The 25,443-nt window shown below is 29.6% G+C and overlaps 2 protein-coding genes across 2 annotated transcripts; both read left to right on the forward strand.

Annotated features, from left to right (window-relative positions):
- The first annotated feature begins 11,674 nt into the window (after positions 1–11,674).
- On the forward strand, positions 11,675–13,009 carry LOC149032792 (uncharacterized). The gene is made up of 4 exons (XM_089171677.1): positions 11,675–12,103; positions 12,207–12,413; positions 12,519–12,722; positions 12,843–13,009. The coding sequence occupies exons 1-4, from the start codon at positions 11,719–11,721 to the stop codon at positions 13,007–13,009; spliced, it is 963 nt and encodes a 320-aa protein (XP_089027803.1). The 5' UTR covers positions 11,675–11,718.
- Positions 13,010–14,410: 1,401 nt separating this feature from the next.
- On the forward strand, positions 14,411–16,342 carry LOC149032793 (uncharacterized). The gene is made up of 3 exons (XM_089171678.1): positions 14,411–14,795; positions 14,907–15,019; positions 16,106–16,342. The coding sequence occupies exons 1-3, from the start codon at positions 14,411–14,413 to the stop codon at positions 16,340–16,342; spliced, it is 735 nt and encodes a 244-aa protein (XP_089027804.1).
- Positions 16,343–25,443: the final 9,101 nt, after the last annotated feature.

Genomic DNA, 25,443 nt, shown 5'->3' on the forward strand with positions numbered 1-25,443 from the left:
TATGTAGTTCTATCTTGACTATGATTTTAAAGATTTATTTATTTATAATGCATTCCTTATGCAGCAATCTTCCCATGGTGAGATGCAGTCAAATAATTAATTTATTTTGCAATTTTAATTACACGAAATAAAGGAAGAACTAAGGAGAAGAATCAATTAAGGCAATGCATGCTATTATTCGGTCAAAGAATTACCCAGCTCGCGGTTACTGTCTGGGCGCTTAAAAATCAGGATATTAGAACAATTATACTACCGGTAGTCCTTTATAGTACCGAAACGTGGTCACTTACGCTACAGGACGAAAACACCATAACGTAGAAGTACACCGACTGAACAATAAACCGGACATCATTAACGTCTTAAAAACTTTGCCGATTAGGATGGAGGTCACGTTGCGTACATAGGGGAGAATCGAACGTCCCATAAAATACTGATCGGTATACCAACGGAAAATGGCCACTGGATAAACCAAGGCGTACATGGGAGGACAATATTTTTTCGGGATCTTAAAGAAGTAGGCTACTAAGACTGTGAATGATTAGGTCAAGCTCAAAGACGACGACCCTGGCAAGGATTTAGTATTTACGTCAATGAACTTCCGAGTTCCTAATGCTAATTAATAATAAAAATAATTTTGAACGCTCTGACTGCCACACCGAAGTCATATGGTTTGTCCAGAATGCTACGGCCTTATTTTTATTATTTAAATAATATTATGGCAAAATAATTATAAATAGTTGTAAATAAATAGTTGTAATTGTTCAATAGGGCACTTTTTATTTCTAAGTTTCTTCTACCATACTGCTTTGACTAGTTTCCCTTTTACTTTACTTCTTCCTTTGGCCTTCACGTCTTTGGCTTGTTGCTTGTACTTTTCTTTTGCTATTTTTAATGCAGATTTCACTGTCCGACGTTAAGGGACTATTTTTGTACGGTACTATTAGACAAAATAATACCAACATTACGTGATCTGTACCTAATCTGTTTTGAAAATCAACATAAAAATTCATTAATAACAAATAATAATGGAAACCTTAATAAATTAGTAGATACCATAAAGACTTATTTAAAGAGGTTGACCGCTCCAGATGATGCCTTAAGCATCACTGATAAACTGGATCGTAAGTCCCAGCACCCCTTTTACACGTTTTTGATTATTATTTGTTGAGATATATTAGTGGCTAGCACAAAGTGCGAACTAACGTTACGTGAACTCCCCCTATATATTAAATATAGTAGTAATATATATTATGTATAGACATATTTATAGCTATTCTGTAGATGGCATTAGCGACGAGTAGACGTCGAATACATACATATAAGACAGTTTGGAATACTCTTTAACATTTTTTGAAGATAACTTGTTAGTCTCAGTAGTTTACTTGTGTTTATATCATATAGTTATTTGTATTTAGAAATGTCAGGTTATAACCCAACTACTCGTCATGTGCGGGAAGTGTTACTTTATTATTTTAATAGTAGGAAATCTGCTTATAAGGCTCATCAAATGCTCATACACGCTTATGGCAAGGGTATTATATCCTGTCAAAGCTGTTATAAATGCTATAAACGCTTCGAGGAAGGTGATTTCAACTTAGACAAATGTACTGGAAAACCACTAAATAATGAATTAGTAATTGAAGAATTAGTGCGTTTGAGACTTGAGGACCCGGGTATAACTCTAGCAGAGATGGCATCAAAAGTGGGAATAAGCATATCTACAGTTAACAATCGCGTAAACAGTCAGGAATTTCAAAACAGATTAAAAAAAATACATCAGGACCAAAGTTGTATACCTCTTGGTAATATATGTTTATGTATACATTAAATATTATTATAATCTAATATATATATATATATATATATATATATATATATATAAAGGTTATTATATCCTTAATTACATGTTGTGTGTGGTATAAACGCTTCAATAAAAGGTGATTTTATCTTAGAATTTACTACACCAAGACGAAGATATAATAAAGAACAGATAATTGAAGAATTAGTGCGTTTGAGACTTGAAGACCCGAGTATTACTCTAGCAGAGATGGCAGCAAAAGTAGGAGTGAGTGTATCAACAGTTTGGAAATACCAAAACAGTCAGGAATATCAAAACAAATTAAAAGAAAAAGGGCTAGAGCCAAGTTCTATACCTCTTGGTAATATATATATATATATATATATTAATTATATATCATTTTTATATATACGAAGGTTATTATATTCTTAAGTAAATTTTGTGTGTGGTATAAACGCTTCAAGAAAGATAATTTGAATTTAGAATTTACTACACCAAGACAAGTACGTAGTGAACGGCTAATTGAACAATTAGTGCGTTTGAGACTTGAGGATCCGAGTATGACTCAAGCAGAGATGGCAGCAAAATTAGGAGTGAGTGTATCAACAGTTTGGAAATACCACAACAGTCAGGAATATCAAAACAAATTAAAAGAAAAAGGGCTAGAGCCAAGTTCTATACCTCTTGGTAATATATATATATATATATTAATTATATATCAATTTTTATATATACGAAGGTTATTATATTCTTAAGTAAATTTTGTGTGTGGTATAAACGCTTCAAGAAAGATAATTTGAATTTAGAATTTACTACACCAAGACAAGTACGTAGTGAACGGCTAAATGAACAATTAGTGCGTTTGAGACTTGAGGACCCAGGTATTACTCTAGCAGCGATGGCATCAAAAGTGGGAATAGGCATAACTGCAGTTCACAAACGCGTAAACAGTCAGGAATTTCAAAACAGATTAAAAAAAATACAGCAGGACCAAAGTTGTATACCTCTTGGTAATATATGTTTATATATATTAAATATTATTATAATCTAATATATATATATATATACAAAGATTATTATATCCTTAAGTACATGTTGTGTGTGGTATAAACGCTTTAAGAAAGATAATTTCAATTTAGAATTTACTACACCAAGACAAGTACGTAGTGAACGGCTAATTGAACAATTAGTGCGTTTGAGACTAGAAGACCCGAGTATGACTCAAGCAGAGATGGCAGCAAAAGTAGGAGTGAGTGAAGCAACAGTGCGCAATTACCTACGCAGTCAGGGATTTCAAAACAAATTAAAAAAAATACAGCAAGACCAAAGTTGTATACCTCTTGGTAATATAAATATATTAAATACTAATATAATATAATTATATATATACACATATATATATATTTATTTTTCTTTTATTTTTTTTTCGGAAAAAACTGTAAAATTAAAGAAACAAAATTTAGCGATTGGAAAAATGGTATTTCATTTATACATATATGTATATATATATACGTATATAATAAAAAGGTTTTAATTTTTTATTGAAAACTTTAAAATATCAGTCAGTTTAAAATGAGAGGAATTTAAATAAAAGTTTTATTTTCTTGTTTGTTTGTTTGTTTGAAACATATTTTGAAACTTTTATGATCTTTATCAAAGTTTACTTATAATTTATTTCTTCAGTGTATAATAATATATCAACCGTTAGTAGGTATTACAAATAATATTAATTTACGAATACTCGTTTCAACGAATTCATTTTATATTTGACGTACTTTATAAAAATAATTTAATATATCAATTTTCTTTTTTTTATCGTGTATTTGTAGTAATATATTTTTTTTAGAATAAAATATTCTTTAGAAAGTATAAAAATTGATATTAATTTATTTGTTAAAAGAATAAATAATTTTAAAATAGATTAACTGTGTATATGAATTTGAAAAGACTGTTTATCAATTATTGTTTATAAACTTTGTTAGTAATGATATATAGAATAATTCTGTGACTCACTGTTTATATAAATATTTATCTTATTTTCTTTTTTCTTTTGCTATTTTGAATTTAGATTTGACTGTAAAGCGTAGAAGGATTGATTCTGATCGATATTCGGTGACACGATAATAAAAACATTACGTGATTAATATTTATTCTGTTTTTAAAATAATAAAAAAATTATCATATAACAAATAATAATGGAGCTTTTTATAAATGGACAAATACCATAGAGTCTTAAAGGGTTGATTTACTACTTACCTGAATCTTAGACGATGCAGTTTTTTCCTGCTGAAAACAGAAATCGACCGCTCCACATGTTGTTTTGAGCGTCACTGATAAATTGGATCGTATGATCCTGTAGAACACGTTTTATCTGTTTTTTATAATTCTTTTCATAGATATGGAACGTTTATTTTGAAAGAGGACTTAGTCCCATTTCTATAGTAAAAAAGAAAAAAAAAAGAAAAAGAATTTCCCATATAAACCAAAGGATTATTATGATTTATTAAAACAATATAAAGGACACAATAAATTCAGTTTACATGACATCAAACGAGAGAATCTCGTTTTAGCGAAAAATCTTCATAACGCAATCAATAAACAGATAAGAAGAAACACTAATGGTAAAAGGTAAATTTTTGGCAAGTATGTTGGATTAGTTTTTTTAAAATTGCACCATACACTTTTTTAAATAAAACATTGATTAAAGACAAAGAATTTAAAACTGTAAATTACCGACACGTTTTAAAAAATCGCTGAAGTTTGAAAAAATAGCCATGGCGGTTTTGTACAAAGATGACAGACCTATTATTTATAAAAAATATAATCATATCAAGGAATTATTACCTTTTATACCTCCAACGCATCATGAATTTGTCAAAACACTTATATATGCTGAGTATAAGTAAATACCACACATAAGTTATAATTTTAACAATGTAATTAACGTCTCAAATAAAAAATACTACTTCAATTTTAAATCTTGTCATTATTTGTAAACAAAATTGGAATAATATAAAACATATTTTACATGTAATATTTGATTTTTCAAAATTAGAATTAAACAATTTCTACAATTTTTTTATTTAGAAAGGTGTGTATTTTTATTTGCAGCCCGTAAATATACATTAGTTTAGTCAAATTTGCCTAAAAAAAATTTATATAACTGTTTTATGACACATTGATAAATCAGAAGAAGTATTGCCAGATTTCATATAATTTGCCTAAATGGTATAGCCGGATAAGTATGCGAAATCTGCCCTTGTGACTTTTTTGACTCGCACTTGGGGGATCGATTTGGTGTCGAATAAAAATAATTCACCTCAAATTTTAGCTCTTTTATTCAATCGGTTCTCGAGATTTTCAAAAAAAAAAACTGTTTTTTCGATTTTATTTTTTATTATATAGTAAAATTCAAAACTAATCAATGATGATTTTTTTTTCTTGTTCTTAGGAGTCCAAGGCATGCATAAAAATTGTGATCATAATATTTAAACGACAAGCCGATTTTTGCCGGTCGAATGAATATTAAAATCTTTTTTTTTTCTTTTTTAGAATATGTCACTCACCAAAACTCGTCAGAAAATGTCTTTATACTCCTCTACTCTCAGGAATTTTCTTGAATTTTTTGAAGTGTTGGAACAATATGAAAAAAATTAAAAAATAATTTTTTTCTAAAATCTAAAGGTAACTGACTTATATTTTTTTTTGTATCTAAAACAAGACTTAATTCTGATCTCGATCTTAAAGAAAAAATAATTGCTGCCATGAATTCAAAAAAAAAGATCAAGAAAATACTTTAGCCTTGGAGATAGAAACTAATCGTTGGGCCAGAAGAAAAGTTCCCTTTGCAATAATAACTTCAGAGCAACAATATGAAAAAAAATTAGAAAATTTAAACTCTTTAATATGCAAACATTTAATTTTCTCGAAACAAGAGAAATTGGACTTAAAACACTTTCAAAATAAACGGTCGACATATGGCTTTTCTGTAGATGGCATTAGTGACAAGTAGACGTCGAATACATATATATGAGACAGCTTGGAATACTCTTAACCATTTCGTGAAGATAACTTGAAAGAATCAGTAATTGACTAGTGTTTATATCTTATAGTTATTTCAAATTAGAAATGTCAGTTTATAAGCCAACAATGCGTCATTTGCGAGAAGTGTTACTTTATTATTTTAATAGTAACGAATCCGCTGCTGAGGCTCACAGAATGCTCGTACACGCTTATGGCAAGGATATTATATCAATATCTACATGTAATAAAAACTTTAGGCGCTTCAGGAGCGGTGATTTTATCTTAGACAGATTTATGTGGAAAAGAATAAATAAAGAACGGGTAATTGGAGAATTAGTGCGTTTGACACTTGCAAACCCGCGTATTACTCAAACAGAGATGGCAGCAAAAGTAGGAACAAGTCGAATGACAGTTTGCAGATACGAAAAATGTCAGGAATATCAAAAGAAATTAGAAGAAAAAAAACAGGAACAAAGTTCTATACCTCTAGGTAATATATATATATATATATATATATATATATATGCATATACATAGGTTATTATATACGTAAGTAAATGTTGTGTGTGGTATAAACGCTTCAGTAAAAGGTGATTTTATCTTAGAATTTACAACACCAAGACGGAGATACAATAGAGAACAGACAATTGAAGAATTAGTGCGTTTGAGACTTGAAGACCCGAGTATTACTCTAGCAGAGATGGCAGCAAAAGTAGGAGTTAGTGTATCAACAGTTTGGAAATACCAAAACAGTCAGGAATATCAAAACAAATTAAAAGAAAAAGGGCTGGAGCCAAGTTCTATACCTCTTGGTAATATATATATATATATATATATTAATTATATATCATTTTTATATATACGAAGGTTATTATATTCTTAAGTAAATGTTGTGTGTGGTATAAACGCTTCAAGAAAGATAATTTGAATTTAGAATTTACTACACCAAGACAAGTACATAGTGAACGGCTAATTGAACAATTAGTGCGTTTGAGACTTGAGGACCCGGGTATTACTCTAGCAGCGATGGCATCAAAAGTGGGAATAGGCATAACTGCAGTTCACAAACGCGTAAACAGTCAGGAATTTCAAAACAGATTAAAAAAAATACAGCAGGACCAAAGTTGTATACCTCTTGGTAATATAAATATATTAAATACTAATATAATATAATATAATATATATACATATATATATATATATTTATTTTTCTTTTATTTTTTTTTCGGAAAAAACTGTAAAATTAAACAAACAAAATTTAACGATTGGAAAAATGGTATTTCATTTATATATATATATATATACGTATATAATGAAAAGGTTTTAATTTTTTATTGAAAACTTTAAAATATCAGTCAGTTTAAAATGAGAGGAATTTAAATAAAAGTTTTATTTTCTTGTTTGTTTGTTTGTTTGAAAAATATTTTAAAACTTTTATGATCATTATCAAAGTTTACTTATAATTTATTTCTTCAGTGTATAATAATATATCAACCGTTAGTAGGTATTACAAATAATATTAATTTACGAATACTCGTTTCAACGAATTCATTTTATATTGACGTACTTTATAAAAATGATTTAATATATCTATTTCTTTTTTTTATCATGTATTTGTAATAATATATTTTTTTTAGAATAACATATTCTTTAGAAAGTATAAAAATTGATATTAATTTATTTGTTAAAAGAATAAATAATTTTAAAATAGATTAACTGTGTATATGAATTTGAAAAAACTGTTTATCAATTATTGTTTATGAACTTTGTTAGTAATGATATATAGAATAATTCTGTGACTCACTGTGTATATAAATATTTATCTTATTTTCTTTTTTCTTTTGCTATTTTGAATTTAGATTTGACTGTAAAGCGTAGAAGGATTGATTCTGATCGATATTCGGTGACACGATAATAAAAACATTACGTGATTAATATTTATTCTGTTTTTAAAATAATAAAAAAATTATCATATAACAAATAATAATGGAGCTTTTTATAAATGGACAAATACCATAGAGTCTTAAAGGGTTGATTTACTACTTACCTGAATCTTAGACGATGCAGTTTTTTCCTGCTGAAAACAGAAATCGACCGCTCCACATGTTGTTTTGAGCGTCACTGATAAATTGGATCGTATGATCCTGTAGAACACGTTTTATCTGTTTTTTATAATTCTTTTTATAGATATGGAACGTTTATTTTGAAAGAGGACTTAGTCCCATGTCTATAGTAAAAAAAGAAAAAAAAAAGAAAAAGAATTTCCCATATAAACCAAAGGATTATTATGATTTATTAAAACAATATAAAGGACACAATAAATTCAGTTTACAAGACATAAAACGAGAGAATCTCGTTTTAGCGAAAAATCTTCATAACGCAATCAATAAACAGATAAGAAGAAACACTAATGGTAAAAGGTAAATTTTTGGCAAGTATGTTGGATTAGTTTTTTTAAAATTGCACCATACACTTTTTTAAATAAAACATTGATTAAAGACAAAGAATTTAAAACTGTAAATTACCGACACGTTTTAAAAAATCGCTGAAGTTTGAAAAAATAGCCATGGCGGTTTTGTACAAAGATGACAGACCTATTATTTATAAAAAATATAATCATATCAAGTAATTATTACCTTTTATACCTTCTACGCATCATGAATTTGTCAAAACATTTATATATGCTGAGTATAAGTAAATACTAATAATATCTTGTAATTTTAACCATGTAATTAACGTCTCAAATAAAAAATACTACTCCAATTTTAAATCTTGTCATTATTTGTAAACAAAATTGGAATAATATAAAACATATTTTACATGTGATATTTGATTTTTCAATATTAAAATTAAACAATTTCTACAATATTTTCATTTAGAAAGGTGTGTATTTTTATTTGCAGCCCGTAAATATACATTAGTTTAGTCAAATTTGCCTAAAAAAATTTGTATAACTGTTTTATGACACATTGATAAATCAGTAGAAATATTGCCAGATTTCATATAATTTGCCTAAATGGTATAGCCGGATATGTATGGGAAATCTGCCCTCGTGGCTTTTTTGACTCGCACTTGGGGGATCGATTTGATGTCGAATAAAAATAATTCACCCCAAATTTTAGCTATTTTACTCAAACGGTTCTCGATACTTTCAAAAAAACCTGTTTTTTCGATTTTATTCTTTTTTTTTATAGTAAAATTCAAAACTAATCAATGATGATTTTTTTTCTTGTTCTTAGGAGTCCAAGGCATGCATAAAAATTGTGATCATAATATTTAAACGACAAGCCGATTTTTGCCGGTCGAATGAATATTAAAATCTTTTTTTTTTAGCTTTTTTAGAATATGTCACTCACCAAAACTCGTCAGAAAATGTCTTTATACTCCTCTACTCTCAGGAATTTTCTTGAATTTTTTGAAGTGGTGGAACAATATGAAAAAAATTAAAAACTCATTTTTTTCTAAAATCTCAAGTTTTAACTAACTTATATATATATATATATGTGGGGTGTGTTGAAAATCGAAGAGGTTGTGTGTGTAAGTCTGTGTGAGTCCAAAGGTTTGACCTGCTGTGTGTGGTAGTCGGTGTGCGTCCAAAGGTTCGACATGCTGTGTGTGTTAGTTTGTGTGGGTCCGAAGGTCCGAGTGCGTTTGGAACATGCGGGGCGGGGGAGAAGCCTCATAAGGAGGGGACGGTCATGCATCAGGGATTGTTTTTCGAGAGAGTAGTGTGGAGAGAACTGAGTGACGAGAGCGAGGGAGAATAGTGAGTAGAGAGTAGCGAGTGAGTAGTGATTCTGTGAGGTCTGAGTGAGTGCGAGAAGTTGCGAAGCGTTATTGTTATTGTAATTGTAATGGTAATGGTAATTGTAATAAGCAATAATTTGCGAGAATAAAGAGTATCTTTTATATCTCAAGTAGTGTCGGGAACACGGGGGAATAAGATATCCTTAGCCGGATGCAGAACAATTGATTTCCCTACATATATATATATATATATTTTTTTTTTGAATTTGGAATAAGACTTGATTCTGATCTCGATCTTACAGAAAAAATAATTGCCATGAATTCAAAAAAGTAGATCAAGAAAATACTTTAGCCTTGGAGATAGAAACTAATCGTTGGGCCAGAAGAAAAGTTCCCTTTGCAATAATAACTTCAGTGCAATTAATTGACTTTCCAGAATTATCAGAGCAAGAACTCAAAATTCTTTTCACTGGATCATATCAAATGTCTCAAGATATATTGTATTTAGCTGAGATGGTGGGTGAAAACGGAATAATCACATTCCATTATTTAAAAATTACACCTAATATTATAAAATTCAAAGTCAGATCTCGACATAATAATTCGAAGACATATCGTTGTTTTATTGAATATCAGCCAGATAAGAACGATATTTCCGGAATAACTCGATATTATTGTGATTGTGCGAATAGTAGACGCACCCCACATAACATAAAAACTTTCTATAAACTTTCTAAAACATTTCTTGAAAAGCTTTAAACCTTTTAAAAAGGTTTCTAAAAAATCTTTTTACAAGGTGAAAATGTCCGCAATTGTCCTGTAAGAGACTTGCAAAAGATTACTCTATCAGTAAAATATTTTAGAAATGTTTTAAGAATATTTTTGTAAAATCTTTTATGAATCTTTTTCAAAATATTTCATAGTTATGCCTGCAAGGTTTCTGAAAGATTTTTTGGAAATATTTAACAAAAATTTCGCTGAAAGATTTCAAAACTTATCGTGTTATGTCGGACTGTTGGATATTGCTCTCACATTGCTGCTATCATATATTATTTATCTTACCCTCGATATTTGGTGAAAATTGTAAGACCTGCTGAGATCCTGAGTCGCCTGTTCATCGATGAAAAAATTAGTGTCGTAGTGAATTTAAACAGTAATGAAGACTAATATAGTTACAACTTTTATTATAATTTTTATTTTTGTTGCATAAGATTTAGAATAATATCTAACCGTATAAAAAATATATAAGTACCATCTTTAAGTGCATTTTCAATAATCAATAACCCTTCTAATTACGTTAGACGGAATATATCTTAATTGTTTTATAATAATCTTTATGTTTGTTTCTGGCAAAGTGTATTTTAGGTACAAAAATATTTTGTCACATTTTTTTTTTAATTGAAAAAAAAAAATAAAGGTTAGTTAAAACTTGAGATTTTAGAAAAAAATGAGTTTTTAATTTTTTTCATATTGTTCTATCCCTTCAAAAAATTCTAGAAAATTCCTGAGTGTAGAGGAGTATAAAAGACATTTTCTGACAATTTTTGGTGAGTGACATATTCTAAAAAAGCTAAAAAAAAAAAAAGATTTTAATATTCTTTCGTTTGCCAAAAATCGGCTTTTCATTTAAATATTATGATCACAATTTTTATGCATGCCTTTGACTCCTAAGAACTAGAAAAAAAATCATCATTGATTAGTTTTGAATTTTACTATAAAAAAAAAAAATAAATAAAATCGAAAAAACAGGTTTTTTTGAGAATCTCAAGGGAACCGATTGAATAAAAGAGCTAAAATTTGAGGTGACTTATTTTTATTCGACACCAAATCGATCCCCCAAGTGCGAGTCTAAAAAGCCACGGGGGAAGATTTCCCATACATATCCGGTTAGAGGATAAGTTAAACAGTAAAAAATAATTTGTCTAGGAAATGCAAACATTTAATTTTCTCGAAACAAGAGAAACTAGACTTAAAACACTTTGAAAATAAACGGTTGATATAAAGCTTTTTGTAGATGGCATTAGCGACAAGTAGACGTCGAATACATATATATGAGACAGCTTGGAATACTCTTAACCATTTCGTGAAGATAACTTGAAAGAATAAGTAATTGACTAGTGTTTACATCTTATAGTTATTTCAAATTAGAAATGTCAGTTTATAAGCCAACAATGCGTCATTTGCGACAAGTGTTACTTTATTATTTTAATAGTAGCAAATCTGCTAATCAGGCTTATCAAATGCTAATATACGCTTATGGCAAGGATATTATATCAATAAAAACATGTAAAAGAAACTTTAGGCGCTTCAGAAGCGGTGATTTTAACTTAAACAGACCTACTTTAAAACGACTAAATAAAGAACGGGCAATTGAAGACTTAGTGCGGTTAAGACTTGAAAACCCGCGTATTACTCAAAGAGAGATGGCAGCAAAAGTTGGAATAAGTCAATTTTCAGTTTTCAGATGCCTAAACAGTCAGGAATATCAAAACAAATTAAAAGAAAAAGAGCAGGAGCAAAGTTCTATACCTCTAGGTAATATATATATATATATAGATGCATATGCATAGGTTATTATATACATAAGTAAATGTTGTGTGTGGTATAAACACTTCAATAAAAGGTGATTTTATCTTAGAATTTACAACACCAAGCCGGAGATATAATAAAGAAGAGACAATTGAAGAATTAGTGCGTTTGAGACTTGAAGACCCGAGTATTACTCTAGCAGAGATGGCAGCAAAAGTAGGAGTGAGTGTATCAACAGTTTGGAAATACCGAAACAGTCAGGAATATCAAAACAAATTAAAAGAAAAAGAGCAGGAACAAAGTTCTGTACCTCTTGGTAATATATATATATATATCATTTTTATATATACAAAAGTAATTATATCTTTAAGTATATGTTGTGGATGGTATAAACGCTAAACGTCGGATTATTTTTACTCAGAAAGAACTACTTTAAAAAGAAAACATAGAGAATTAGAAGATGAAAAATTGGTTCGTGTGATTCCTGAAAACCCTCGTATGAGTCAAGATGAGTTAGCAATGCAATTGGAAATGAACCTACCTACAACTTCAAAAGGCGTAAACACTCAGAATATACAAAACAAATTAAAAGAAAAAGGGCTGGAGCCAAGTACTATACCTAAAAGTAATATAATATATTAAATATTACTATAATATAATGTATATATATATATACAGGATATTATATCCTTAAGTACATGTTGTGTATGGAATAAACGCTACAAGAGATGTGATTTTAACTTAGGAAGACGTATTTCAAGAACACCAAGCACAGAGTCGGAAGATGAAGAATTAGAGCATTTTATTGATGAATTCCCGGGTGTAACTGCAGAAGAGTTAGCAAAAATACATGACATAAGCATATCTAAAGCTGAAAGGATCATAGACCCTTGGAAAATAGAAAACGAATAAAATGAAAAAAGTCGTAAGCAAAGTTCTATATCAAATAGTAACATATATATAATAAAAATATTACTTTCTCTTTGAAATCGGCGTAATATAAAGAAAAATTTTATTATTTTTTGTTTGTTTGTTTGTTTATTTGAAACATATTTTCTATTTTTTATGATTATTATCAAAGTTTATTTATGATTTATTTCTTCAGTATATAATATTACATAAACCGTTACTAGGTATAACAAATAATATTTATTTACGAATATTCGTTTCATAGAATTCATTTTAAATTTGACGTGCTTTATACAAATGATACAATATACATAATTAATTTTTTATTATCATTTATCTGAAATAATATTTGTCTTCTAGAATAAATTTTCTTTTGATAATAATGAAACTGATTTCAATTTATTCATTAAAGAATGAATAATTTTAAAATAGATTTACTGTGTATATGAATTTGAAAAGACTGTTTATCAATTATTGTTTATAAGCTTTGTCAGTAATGATAAACAAAATGATTCTGTGACTCACTGTGTATATAAATATTTATCTTATTTTCTTTTTTCTTTTGCTATTTTGAATTTAGATTTGACTGTAAAGCGTAGAAGGACTGATTCTGATCGAGACTAGGTAACAAGATAATAAAAACATTACGTAATTAATATTTAATCTGTTTTAAAAATTACCACAAAATTTATATACAACAAATAATAATGGTACCTTTTATAAATGAACAAATACCATAAGGACTTAAATACAGAAGTGTAGCTGTAAGACTTACCTGAATTTTGGACGATGCAGAGTTTTCCTGCTGAAAATAGAAATTGACCGCTTCTGATGTTGCCTTAAGCGTCATTGATAAACTGGATCGCATAATCCTGTACAACATGTTTCATCTGTTTTTGATTATTATTTTTTAAGATATAAGAATAGCTAACTTTAAGTACCGTCCGATGTTAAGTGAACTCCCCCTCTAAATATATTAGTAATATATATTACGTATGGACATATATGGACTGTTTCTTTAGAAATTTGTGTAAGTTCATTTAAAATATATATACAACGTAATTTATGTTTATTTTAATGTAAACTTTTTATAGATTACTAGTTAATATTTAATTACCTATAAAGAGCATATGTTTTGTACAATGCAAATTTGGTCGGTAAAAAATAATAATTAGTCTTTAATATGTAGAATTTTAGTTTTCTCGAAACAAGAGAAACTAGACTTAAACCACTTTGAAAATAAACGGTCGACATATAGCTTTTCTGTAGATGGCATTGCGACAAGTAAACGTCGAATACATATATATAAGACAGCTTGGAATACTCTTAACCATTTCGTGAAGATAACTTGAAAGAATCAGTAATTGACTAGTGTTTATATCTTATAGTTATTTCAAATTAGAAATGTCAGTTTATAAGCCAACAATGCGTCATTTGCAGGAGGTGGTACTGTATTATTTTAATAGTAGAGAATCAGCCTCTGATGCTCACCGAATGCTCATAGAAGCTTATGGCCAGGGTATTATATCCAGAAGTAGATGTTATGTTTGGTATGAAAGATTCGTGAAAGGTGATTTTAACATAAGCAGATCTACTAATAAACAACTAAAGAAACAACAGGTAATTGAAGAATTAGTGCGTTTGAGACTGGAAAACCCGGATATTACTCAAGCAGAGATGGCAGCAAAAGTAGGAACAAGTCGAATGACAGTTAGCAGATACGAAAAATGTCAGGAATATCAAAAGAAATTAGAAGAAAAAAAACACGACCAAAGTTCTATACCTCTAGGTAATATATATATATATATATATATATATATGCATATACATAGGTTATTATATCCTTAAGTAAATGTTGTGTGTGTTATAAACGCTTCAATATAAGGTGATTTTTTCTTAGAATTTACAACACCAAGACGGAGATATATTAGAGAACAGACAATTGAAGAATTAGTGCGTTTGAGACTTGAAGACCCGAGTATTACTCTAGCAGAGATGGCAGCAAAAGTAGGAGTGAGTGTATCAACAATTTGGAAATACCAAAACAGTCAGGAATATCAAAACAAATTAAAAGAAAAAAAACAGGATCAAAGTTCTATACCTCTTGGTAATATATATATATTAAGCATTAATATAATATAATATATATATTTTTTCTTCTATTTACAATTCTGAAAAAATTGTAAAATTCAAGAAATGAAATTGAAGGATTGGAAAAATGATATTTAATTTACATATATATATATAATAAAAATTTTCTTTTTTTTTTGAAAACTTTGAAACATCAATCAGTTTAAAATGAGAGGATTTTAAATATAAGTTTTATTTTTTTTGCTTGTTTGTTTGTTTTAAACATATTTTGAAACTGTTATGATCATTGTCAAAGTTTATTTATGATTTATTCTTCAGTATATAATATTATATTAATCGTTATTGAGTTTCAAAAGTAATTCTGATTTACGAATATTCGTTTCAAAGAATTCATTTTATTTTTGAAGCACTGGATATAAATGATTTAATATACCTAATTTCTTTATAAATAATATTTTTTTTAGATTAAAATATTCTTTAGAATGTAATAAAATTGATATTTATTTATTCAATAAACTAATAAGTAATTTAAAAATAGATAACCTGTGTATATAAATTTGATAACATTGTATGAATTATTGTTTATAAACTTTGTCAGTAATGATATACAGAATAATTCTGCTACTTACTGTGTATATAAATATTTATCTTATTTTTTGTTTCTTTTGCTATTTTGAATTTAGATTTGACTGTAAAGCGTAGAAGGATTGATTCTGATCGATATTAGGTTACACGATAATAAAAACATTACGTGATTAATATTTATTCCGTTTTTAAAATAAAAAAATTATCATATAACAAATAATAATGGAGCTTTTTATAAATGGACAAATACCATAGAGTCTTAAAGGGTTGATTTACTACTTACCTGAATCTTAGACGATGCAGTTTTTTCCTGCTGAAAACAGAAATCGACCACTCCACATGTTGTTTTGAGCGTCACTGATAAAATGAATCATAGGATCCTGTACAACACGTTTTATCTGTTTTTTATTATTCTTTTCATAGATATGGAACGTTTATTTTGAAAGAGGACTTAGTCCCATGTCTATAGTAAAAAAAGAAAAAAAAGAGAAAAAGAATTTCCCATATAAACCAAAGGATCATTATGATTTATTAAAACAATTTAAAGGACACAATAAATTCAGTTTACATGACATCAAACGAGAGAATCTCGTTTTAGCGAAAAATCTTCATAACACAATCAATAAACAGATAAGAAGAAACACTAATGGTAAAAGGTAAATTTTTGGCAAGTATGTTGGATGAGTTTTTTTAAAATTTCACCATACACTTTTTTAAATCAAACATTGATTAAAGACAAAGAATTTAAAACTGTAAATTACCTACACTTTTTAAAAAATCGCTGAAGTTTGAAAAAATAGCCATGGCGGCTTTGTACAAAGATGACAGACCTATTATTTATAAAAAATATAATCATATCAAGTAGTTATTACCTTTTATACCTCCTGCGCATCATGAATTTGTCAAAACACTTATATATGCTGAGTATAAGTAAATACCACCAAAAAGTTAAAATTTTAACAATGTAATTAACGTCTAAATTTAAAAATAATACTTCCATTTTAAATCTTGTCATTATTTGTAAACAAAATTGGAATAATATAAAACATATTTCACATGTGATATTTGATTTTTCAAAATTAGAATTAAACAATTTCTACAATTCTTTTATTTAGAAAGTGGTGTATATTTATTTGCAGCCCGTAAATATACATTAGTTTAGTCAAATTCGCCTAAAACAAATTTATATTGCAAAATTATATATTGATAAATCAGTAGAAACACTGCCAGACTGCATATAATTTGCCTAAATTTTTAAATTAACAGATTAACATTTAATTTACTCATAACGAGAGATAACCACTTTCAAAATAAACGGTCCATATATCTGATTCTTTTTGATCGTGTAACACGTTTAAATAAGTCACGATAGAAACGAATTATTAACCATTTATTGACAACATCCTTGAATGTTTCTCGTGTCTTCATTTTTCTCGTTCCATTTGCGTATCCTTTCATCGAGAAATTCGATACTGCTCTTTCCGAGTGCCGTAGTTGAGTTGAAATAAATAAAATATTTTTTCACCTACGTGTATCTCTCGAGCACCAGGTATCATCTGTGATTTTTACTGGAAAAACAATATTTTATTTTGCATGATACTACTATATGATCAAAGATTCGAATACAAAAGTATCGATGAAGTGTATGAGAAAAGAAAAAACATAACAAAACAAAACAAAAAAAAATAAAAAAATAATATAAAGTTAAAAGAGAATGTAATGAGTTTTCAAATGTAAAAAAAAAAAAGAATACTACTTTAGAATAAAAATGAAAGAAAGAAAATGTGTATTTATCGTGTTCACTGATAAAGTTTGATATACGACGTAAAAATGTTTAGTGTCAGGAACGGCTATCCTTCTTTAAAACTCTAGTAAACAAATTTTTAAACACGCGTCATTTCGCAAATCCATCCTCTCGATTTCCCTTTTTCTTTTTTTTTTTTTCCATAAAGATAACCTTATAGCAACGCGTTGTGACGAATCGCCGAAAATGTATTAGTCTTCGCAATATGCGCGGTGAAAAAGGAAGGAATAACTATAAATCTCCTTGACGTTTGGGATCCTCGACGAAATACATCTAGAATGGGTTGCTAGAGGTGTAGGTATGTCCTTTTCAAGGCTCGTTTATCTCGCTTTTATACGACACAAAAATCGCCTCTCTTATAACAATATCAAATACAATTGGTAAATATCAAAATATTTCTAATATTTTTGCATTTATTTATTGTAAATCCTTCATCTCTTTTTTTTTAATAATTTTAAATGAAACAAATCATATATTTCTTTTCCTTTAAATATTAATTATCATTAATTCACGTGAAATACCCATTTATCATGTTTTCTCTCTCACTCTCATCGAAATTTCTTTTCTCGTAAACAAATGCAACATACTATTACCAAATAACAATTCTTAAAAATTCTTTAGAAAATTACCGTAAAACCCTAAAACATTAAACAAAAAAACACTTTTTCTAGATTAAACTAATTAACCCTTTGCACTCGAGCGGCGCCGAATTAGCGCTCGGCAGATTTAAGTGGCAACTCGAGCGGCGCCGATACGGCGCCCGGTTGCTGATTTAAAGTCTTTTGTTACTCTATCTGCTTATTTACGATGTGTGATAAGATATTTCTATTAAGATTTACTTAAAGATAATACTAAAAAGGCCGAAAAGGGACTGTAAGGTTTGTTGTAATCGTAATACGCCTGGAGGTAGGTGAGAAGTAACATATTGTGATACGTGTTCTGATAAACCTTGGATGCATCTTGGGTATCGTTTTACGAAATATTATACAAAAACTAATTACAAAGTATAATATTTATTGTTTTTGATATAAAAATAAATAAAGATTGGTAAAATTTGATTATTTGTATATGTTTGTTTGTTTATAAATGACATTAAAGTATGTACATGTCAAATGTTTTCCTAATTTGGCCGAAATCGTTTCATGTTGCTGGTTAGTGCAAGCGAAAAAGGCCTTGAGTGCGTCAGGGTTGTGTCAGGGTTGCGTCATCTACATAATTCATAATTTAATTCGAAAACCTATCATTTTATTCAATTTCGAACAAAGTACACTTCACTTATATTCTTTTATAAAATAATCTTATCATCTTTTATAAAATAAACCGAAACACAATACGAAGTATAAAGATATCTAAAGTAAACATTAACAGTAATAGTAGTAGTAGTGTGAGGGTATTGGGGTTGGGGGAGAGGTTATCGACCTCGCGTACCCATCGAAATGATTTTTATTCAGTGCTCATGCATATGCAAGCCCGTAATAGGCATATCGGCTAACGCTAGGGGTCCTCGACCCGTGCAAAGCGGCATTATTCTAACAAGAAACCTTTTCATCCCTTCATCCCCTGCCAGGTGGTGGTGGTGGTGATGCTGGCAGTGGTGGTGGGGGAAAAAGTCGAGTGGTCCTTTGCATCGGTAACTCTATCTCCGTTCATTGTCTTCTCGAATCAACGACCGCTCTCGACAATGAGGAGGAAGTCAGCATTCAGCAGTTTGTCAACGGCGATATAGAAAGGGGAGGAGGGAAGGGGTAGGGGTTTATTGCAAATCAATATAGTCAGCAACTTTCTATGCCAATAGACAAAAGAAAGAACTTGGTCACTGGGCATGCTCGAAACGTTTCAAAAGTTGATTTTCAAGAGCATACTTAACCCCCTCCCCTCTCCCCTATCACCCCCACACCCCTTATCTTAACTCTTCTACCTATTTTTCTCTTCTTTTAACATTCTTCACTTTCTATATCTCTGTCCTTCTAAAAGTTTTTTTTTCTTTTCTTTAGCTACTCGATTACAACAAAGTACTTACTCACTTACTTACTTACTTACTTACTTACTTACTAACTTACTTTTTTCTTTCGTGAATTTCATAAAGATTCAAAAGGTTCTTCTGATGTTGAAACGAGTACCAAAAGACGAGGTCGTTCCTCCTCTTAGCTTATTCAAGTATCTTTGCTTCAAACTTGCAACTATTTCCTTCCTTCCTTCCTTCCCTCTTTAGTTCCTTTATTCTTTGCGTTAAGTGTACACTTCGATCTTTTTCACCTTTCATTTTTGTTCCCTTTTTTTCCTTTTCTCTTTCTATTTGTAAAGTTTAGTCTTGAAGAAAAGGTAAAAAGAAAAATATCTCTGGTGGAAAGAGGCCGATAAATTATCAAGTTTAACAGACCTACGGAATCCCTTCTTCTTTCCCTTTCTTTTTCCATTTTCCCCTCCTATTACCTCACCGACTTGACTTAACTATATTAATAGCACCGCTGGATCTATTAATCTTCTCAAACCCTGTCACAAAAAGTAGTCCCTACGACGTTACCGCGGAAATACGTGTCGGACGTTCGGTTTACCGCTTCTTGATTTTGTCTCTTCTCTTACATTACAAACGTTAGAAATGAGAATTGAACCCATTGTTTTGAAGGAACTCAGAGAATGACCCTTTTTAGAATGTTGAATTCAGAGACGAAGAGAATTAACCCTTTGAGTACTTGAATTATTAATTGAAGTGTTTTAGTAGGGACAGAATACGTTGTTGTTTATTACACAATTTTTTATGTTACAAGATTCAATATACATATATTTGCATTTATATTGATAAACGCATATATGCGTCCATAGTATTGTACATCATTTTTCACAGAATGTGTGATTCTGCATTAATGAATAATTTGATTTATCAAAAGTTACGTTCAGATTCATTCCTCGTATATATGAACATGTTTTTCAACATTTTTATGATAAAACTGTAATATATATCATATTTTATAATCATAATAAAACATAAAAAATATTTTCCATAAATTTCTTTTCTTAAACCTTAAACAATCATCAACAACGACACGTTCTTATTTATATTCTATATAACATATTATATATTTTATATAATCGTAATATACAACGTAGAACGTATTTTCCATAAATTTCTTATCCAAAGTTTTATGATTTACGCATTCTCCTAGTTCGTGACTCTCAACGAGAAACCACGAAGCGATGAAGTTTTCATCCAAAAGGTTAAAACTTAAACCAAAACTTACGATCAAGAATTTAAAATAACTATTTCTCTTTCTATCTGTCTATCTATTTATCTATCTAACTATCTTTTTCTATGTCATAAAAGTACTTTCGAGTGTCATTGAAATTTAAACCAGCTCACGATCGTTTGTTTGCGAGTAAGTAAACGGCACGCGCGTTTCCGTAATTCTCTGTTTGCCGGCTTTTGACGAACGAACGAGTCAATACTGTCCGAAGGATTCGTAAATGTATAGCAAATGCTAACATTTAACCAGTTAACTGTGATTGACGTATATATTCGTCATATAGAAGTGTATTGACGAATATACTCGTCATTCTTATAAAATAGTGACCATTGGCTATTTAAATCGTAATTTTGGATAAAAACAGAACGTATTCTCAAATTTCAAGATATTTCTAGTTCAATTTATTTTGTGATTGACGAGTATACACGTCATAGCTCGATTCTGGCAACACCAAATGGTGCGAGCTATCAAATAAGGGGACCACAGTTAAGTGGTTAAGTTAACATCTCTCTATCTCTCTCAATCTTATTAGGTTTCGAGTCACAAGTATAGCTGTTGAGGATAACAGGGCATCGAGAGTAATGTTCTTACGTGGAAAACGTGTTTATGATTAGAAATCGGTCCTTGGAGTCCAATTATACCACGAGTAAATAATGGATTCACTCTAACAGCAATGGAAATTTGATGTAGGTGCACCAGAGGTACTTGGAAATATCTCTATGTATGTATATATGTATGTATGTATGTATATAAACGTCGATAACAACATCGATGTTTCTATATATATATATGTATATATAGGTACAAGCATATAAAGGTTTAAGAAGATATCGTAGAAAATTTGAAGTCGTATAAAAGTAAATTGTACATTTCCATGTGCATTCGTTGAACTATTTCTTTTGAACTTTTTCTCTCTATCTTTGCATGCTAAAGGTAAACATGCAAAAACATTACTACTAACACAACGTTGAAATAGTAATGTTACATTCGCAGTTTCAAACAGAGTATCTTAGGACAACGAACAACTATGATATTTTCTTTCATGATTCTTCTTACTCTTATAACTCTAGCTTATTCTTTTTTTTCTTGTTCTATAATTTTTATCTTTATTTTCGTTTCACTTTATTCTCATTTTTCTTATCGTACAAATTTTAAAACAACGAGGAAAATTGCTAAACACACTTCTTCTATCTTTCTCTATCTTCACACAATTCTTCTCTTCATTCTTCTCTAATCGAAATACACTATCCTTTTTATCATAAATGACCTTGATAACGAACACTACCAATACTTTTTCGATAAACGTGAAAACGCACGATTGTAGATTATCGATGATGATCTATTGAAATTTTTCAAACGTGTTTATCGTTTGATTTTTTCTTCATTTTTTTTACGAAATCGTTTGAATACATGATAACACGTGAATTTGTTTTTTTTTTTTTGAGATTCTCTGTGAAGAAAAATGTAATCTGTGAGTCGTTTTTAGAGATTGGAACTCTATTTATTTAAATATACATCAAAACGTTCTCGAGTATAACGTTGCTACAAATTATCGTTTGGAAACTCTAACCTTACGATCGATTTCTAAATATCTATGGCTTAACGTACCTCTAGGTATATTCCTGTTTCCTTCTTCGAGATATTTGACTTTCTAAATCGCATGTTCCGACCCTTCGATCCTTCTACCACTACGATACATTTACGATATATCTGTGAAATTTAATGAGTTTTCGTGGATACAAAATGTAAAGGAGAATTTCCAAATAAAAAAAATGAAAAGATAATAATTATTTTTAATTATTTAATTTGTCTAATATTGTAACAATTACTTGTTATGATTTTAAATAAATCTATGTAACTTAGAATAAACAAATATTAATATTTTAATACAAATAAATAATTGGTTAGAAAATAAACATATTACATGTGCACCATATTGAGGTAAAAAATTAAGTTAAAATTAAAAATAATTTAGTAACAATCGATATATTGATAAAAGATCGATACTTCAAGTTACAAGAACAATACGAGTACCAAAAAAAAAAAATATAATCTGGGCAGAACACACGTGTTAGAAGTGAAACCTTCAAAAAACTAAGTTTCGAGAGAAAGAGACGACTGCAGAAAATAAGGAGTAGGATAATTGTTGGGTTTATTTGTTATAATATTATTATAATATTATTGTTACCACATTCAAAAATTATTATATGTTTTATTAAAAACATATATAAATAGATAACATATTACACAGTAAGCAAGTTCTCAATTCAAAGAAACGACACGAGTTAATTCTGGTAACTTAAAAATGCCTGGAAACAAAACACCTCAGTTAGTCTAGTAAACACCTCTATGGTGAGGTTTTTTCCGAAAAGTAGTGAGGTTTTTTCCGAAAATTATTAACAATACAATTATTTTAATCTATATATTTCATAATCATTAATAAGAATAATATTTACGAAATAAATAATTTAATATTAATTCTTGAATAAAGTTAGAAACATTTTTAAATAGAAAAGAAATGACACGTTTGGTAAAAAAAAAGACATACCACGCTCCTTCCTTGTTTATGTCGACTGTCGGTTCGTTTGGACCTTATACTTTTGTCGTATACCTACGTTGCTTATCTCTGTTTATTCTTTTACCCTTCTATCGCTTCTTCCTACAAACATTTCGAGTATCGAAAGAATATGTGTGTTTACGCTTTGTAGTATGCAGTCGCACACAAACACACACATATACAACCAGGAGCGATAACTACGAAGCATAGCATAAAGAGGAGACGGAGAATAGGAAAAACTGTATAGCTATATTCCGTCTCATTCCCTCGTAGTCTAAATCCTATGTTTATCTCTTTTTCTCTCATTATTTAGTATGGCAGCCGTTTCATAGCTTCGTTACATAGCTCCGTTTCCGTTTATTTTCTTTTCAGATCACTCCCATTCTAAAGAAGTTTTCACTTCAAAAATGTTCCTAAAAAACTAGAATTGTTCTTTCTATTATTTTCAATTGAGTTCTTTTTGATACGTGTCGTAAGATTTATTTACCTTATAGAAATATAATAGCAAATGATTCGAAAGGGAAAATCTTGTTAAATGTCTCTGCATTGAAATGACAAAAGGGGGGAGAAATAGTATACAATACTTGAGAGTAAAGCACGTGCCGTTGTTTGGCACACGAAGGAAAGCCGTGAGAGATTCAAGGAGGAAACAAGAAGATGGTGTTTTGCCAACTGTTGGAGAAGATCGTCCTTGATAAAACGACGAATCCTACCTATACTTACCTTACCCTTACCTACCTTCCAAACCCTACTACGACTGTTCTGGACAGATTCCTAACAAGTTCTGTTTTCTATCGAGCACGATTTCGCAATTGCCATAGTCCCCCAACGTGGACGTTTCTCACGGTGATGCTGGGGGTGGGTTGGTTTAATTTCCCTCTTTTATTTCATTTCTACGTGCTACGATGAGAAATGATTATGAACTTCTTCTTACGACCAATCGTGATTCTGACGTCTTCTTCTTCTCTCTCTCTCTCTCTCTCTCTCTCTTTCTATTCTTTTTATCAACCCCATCTTTTAAGATTAACCGACCTTCATTGTCTTGCGCTTGCTTCGTAGAAAACGACGGGGGTGTTGAAAGTAATACGAAATTACATTCGACCTACTTCTTTTTCTTCTTCTTCTTCTTTTTATTTTTTTTTTCCAATTTGTTGCTTCCGCTTCGTGTTTTTTCTTCTTCTTCTTCTTTTTCTTCTTCTTCTTCTTCTTCTTCTTCTGATTCTTCTATCTTCTGTGCTTTTTCTATTATTTTTCTATACTTTTTTTTTTTTTTTTAATTTTAACGACTTCTCCGACAAGTCTTCTTTTTTTCTTGCAAGGACGATTAAAATTAAAAAAAAAAAAAAGAACTGATTATTTTTTGAAGTTATTCCGAATGGACAGAAAAACTTTTACGCGTAAATTTGTTGAACGACGAGGAAATAGACATAGGAAGAAAAAAAAAGTAAAACAAAGTTTTGGGATTGGTGTTAAAATTGAAAATATGAAAATACGAACCTGAACTGTTCCATCGACAAAATTACTTTTTATTCGAAAAAAAAAATAAATAAATAAACAAACGAAAAAAATTTGTCGCGCGAGGAAAAATTTGAGATCGATGTTAAAATATAAAAATCGAATATCAATTCGAACTGTGATTAGAAATATTAGAAATCTGTAGTATCCATCGAAGAGATTACTTTTTATCGGTAAAAAAAAAAAAAAAAAAAAAAAAAAACAAATAAAACAAAAAAAGATTTGTCGCGCGAGGGAAAGTTTTTTACTTTTTTTTCTTTCTTCTTCTTTCTCCCGAGGGTATTCTACACCATCACCTTGATTCAGGTACACCACATCACCTTGCACTTTTTATTCCCCTAACCTTTCTACTTTTTACGAGGGTCCAACATTCCTCGAGGTCGATACCTAACAACGACAACTAAGTTTCTCGATGTGTCTCAGCACAAGTGTCTTTCGGGTCAACGTGCATGCTCCCTCGTTAAATTCTTGCTGATTCAACAGCACAACGATAAGAAGAAACAGAGAGAGTGAGAGAGAGAGAGAGAGAGAGAAAGAGAAAGAAAAAGTTGATAACACGTGCAAGAAATCAACGTTGACATAGACGTATCTAATTTTACGATTTGCTACAAGACATTGGTGTTAGGACATTTCGGAGCTGTAT

The sequence above is a fragment of the Polistes dominula genome, unplaced genomic scaffold, assembly GCF_049000335.1.
Source record: "Polistes dominula isolate Pdom_NZ unplaced genomic scaffold, Pdom_raw_medaka contig_84, whole genome shotgun sequence".
NCBI lineage: Eukaryota > Metazoa > Arthropoda > Insecta > Hymenoptera > Vespidae > Polistes > Polistes dominula.

Coding starts and splice junctions, on each gene's coding strand:
- LOC149032792 (XM_089171677.1), top strand. CDS start 11,719: ATGTCAGTTTATAAGCCAACAATGCGTCATTTGCGACAAGTGTTACTT. Junction 12,104..12,206: donor GCAAAGTTCTATACCTCTAG/GTAATATATATA, acceptor ATTTTATCTTAG/AATTTACAACACCAAGCCGG. Junction 12,414..12,518: donor ACAAAGTTCTGTACCTCTTG/GTAATATATATA, acceptor ATTTTTACTCAG/AAAGAACTACTTTAAAAAGA.
- LOC149032793 (XM_089171678.1), top strand. CDS start 14,411: ATGTCAGTTTATAAGCCAACAATGCGTCATTTGCAGGAGGTGGTACTG. Junction 14,796..14,906: donor CCAAAGTTCTATACCTCTAG/GTAATATATATA, acceptor ATTTTTTCTTAG/AATTTACAACACCAAGACGG. Junction 15,020..16,105: donor AGATGGCAGCAAAAGTAGGA/GTGAGTGTATCA, acceptor TTCTTTTCATAG/ATATGGAACGTTTATTTTGA.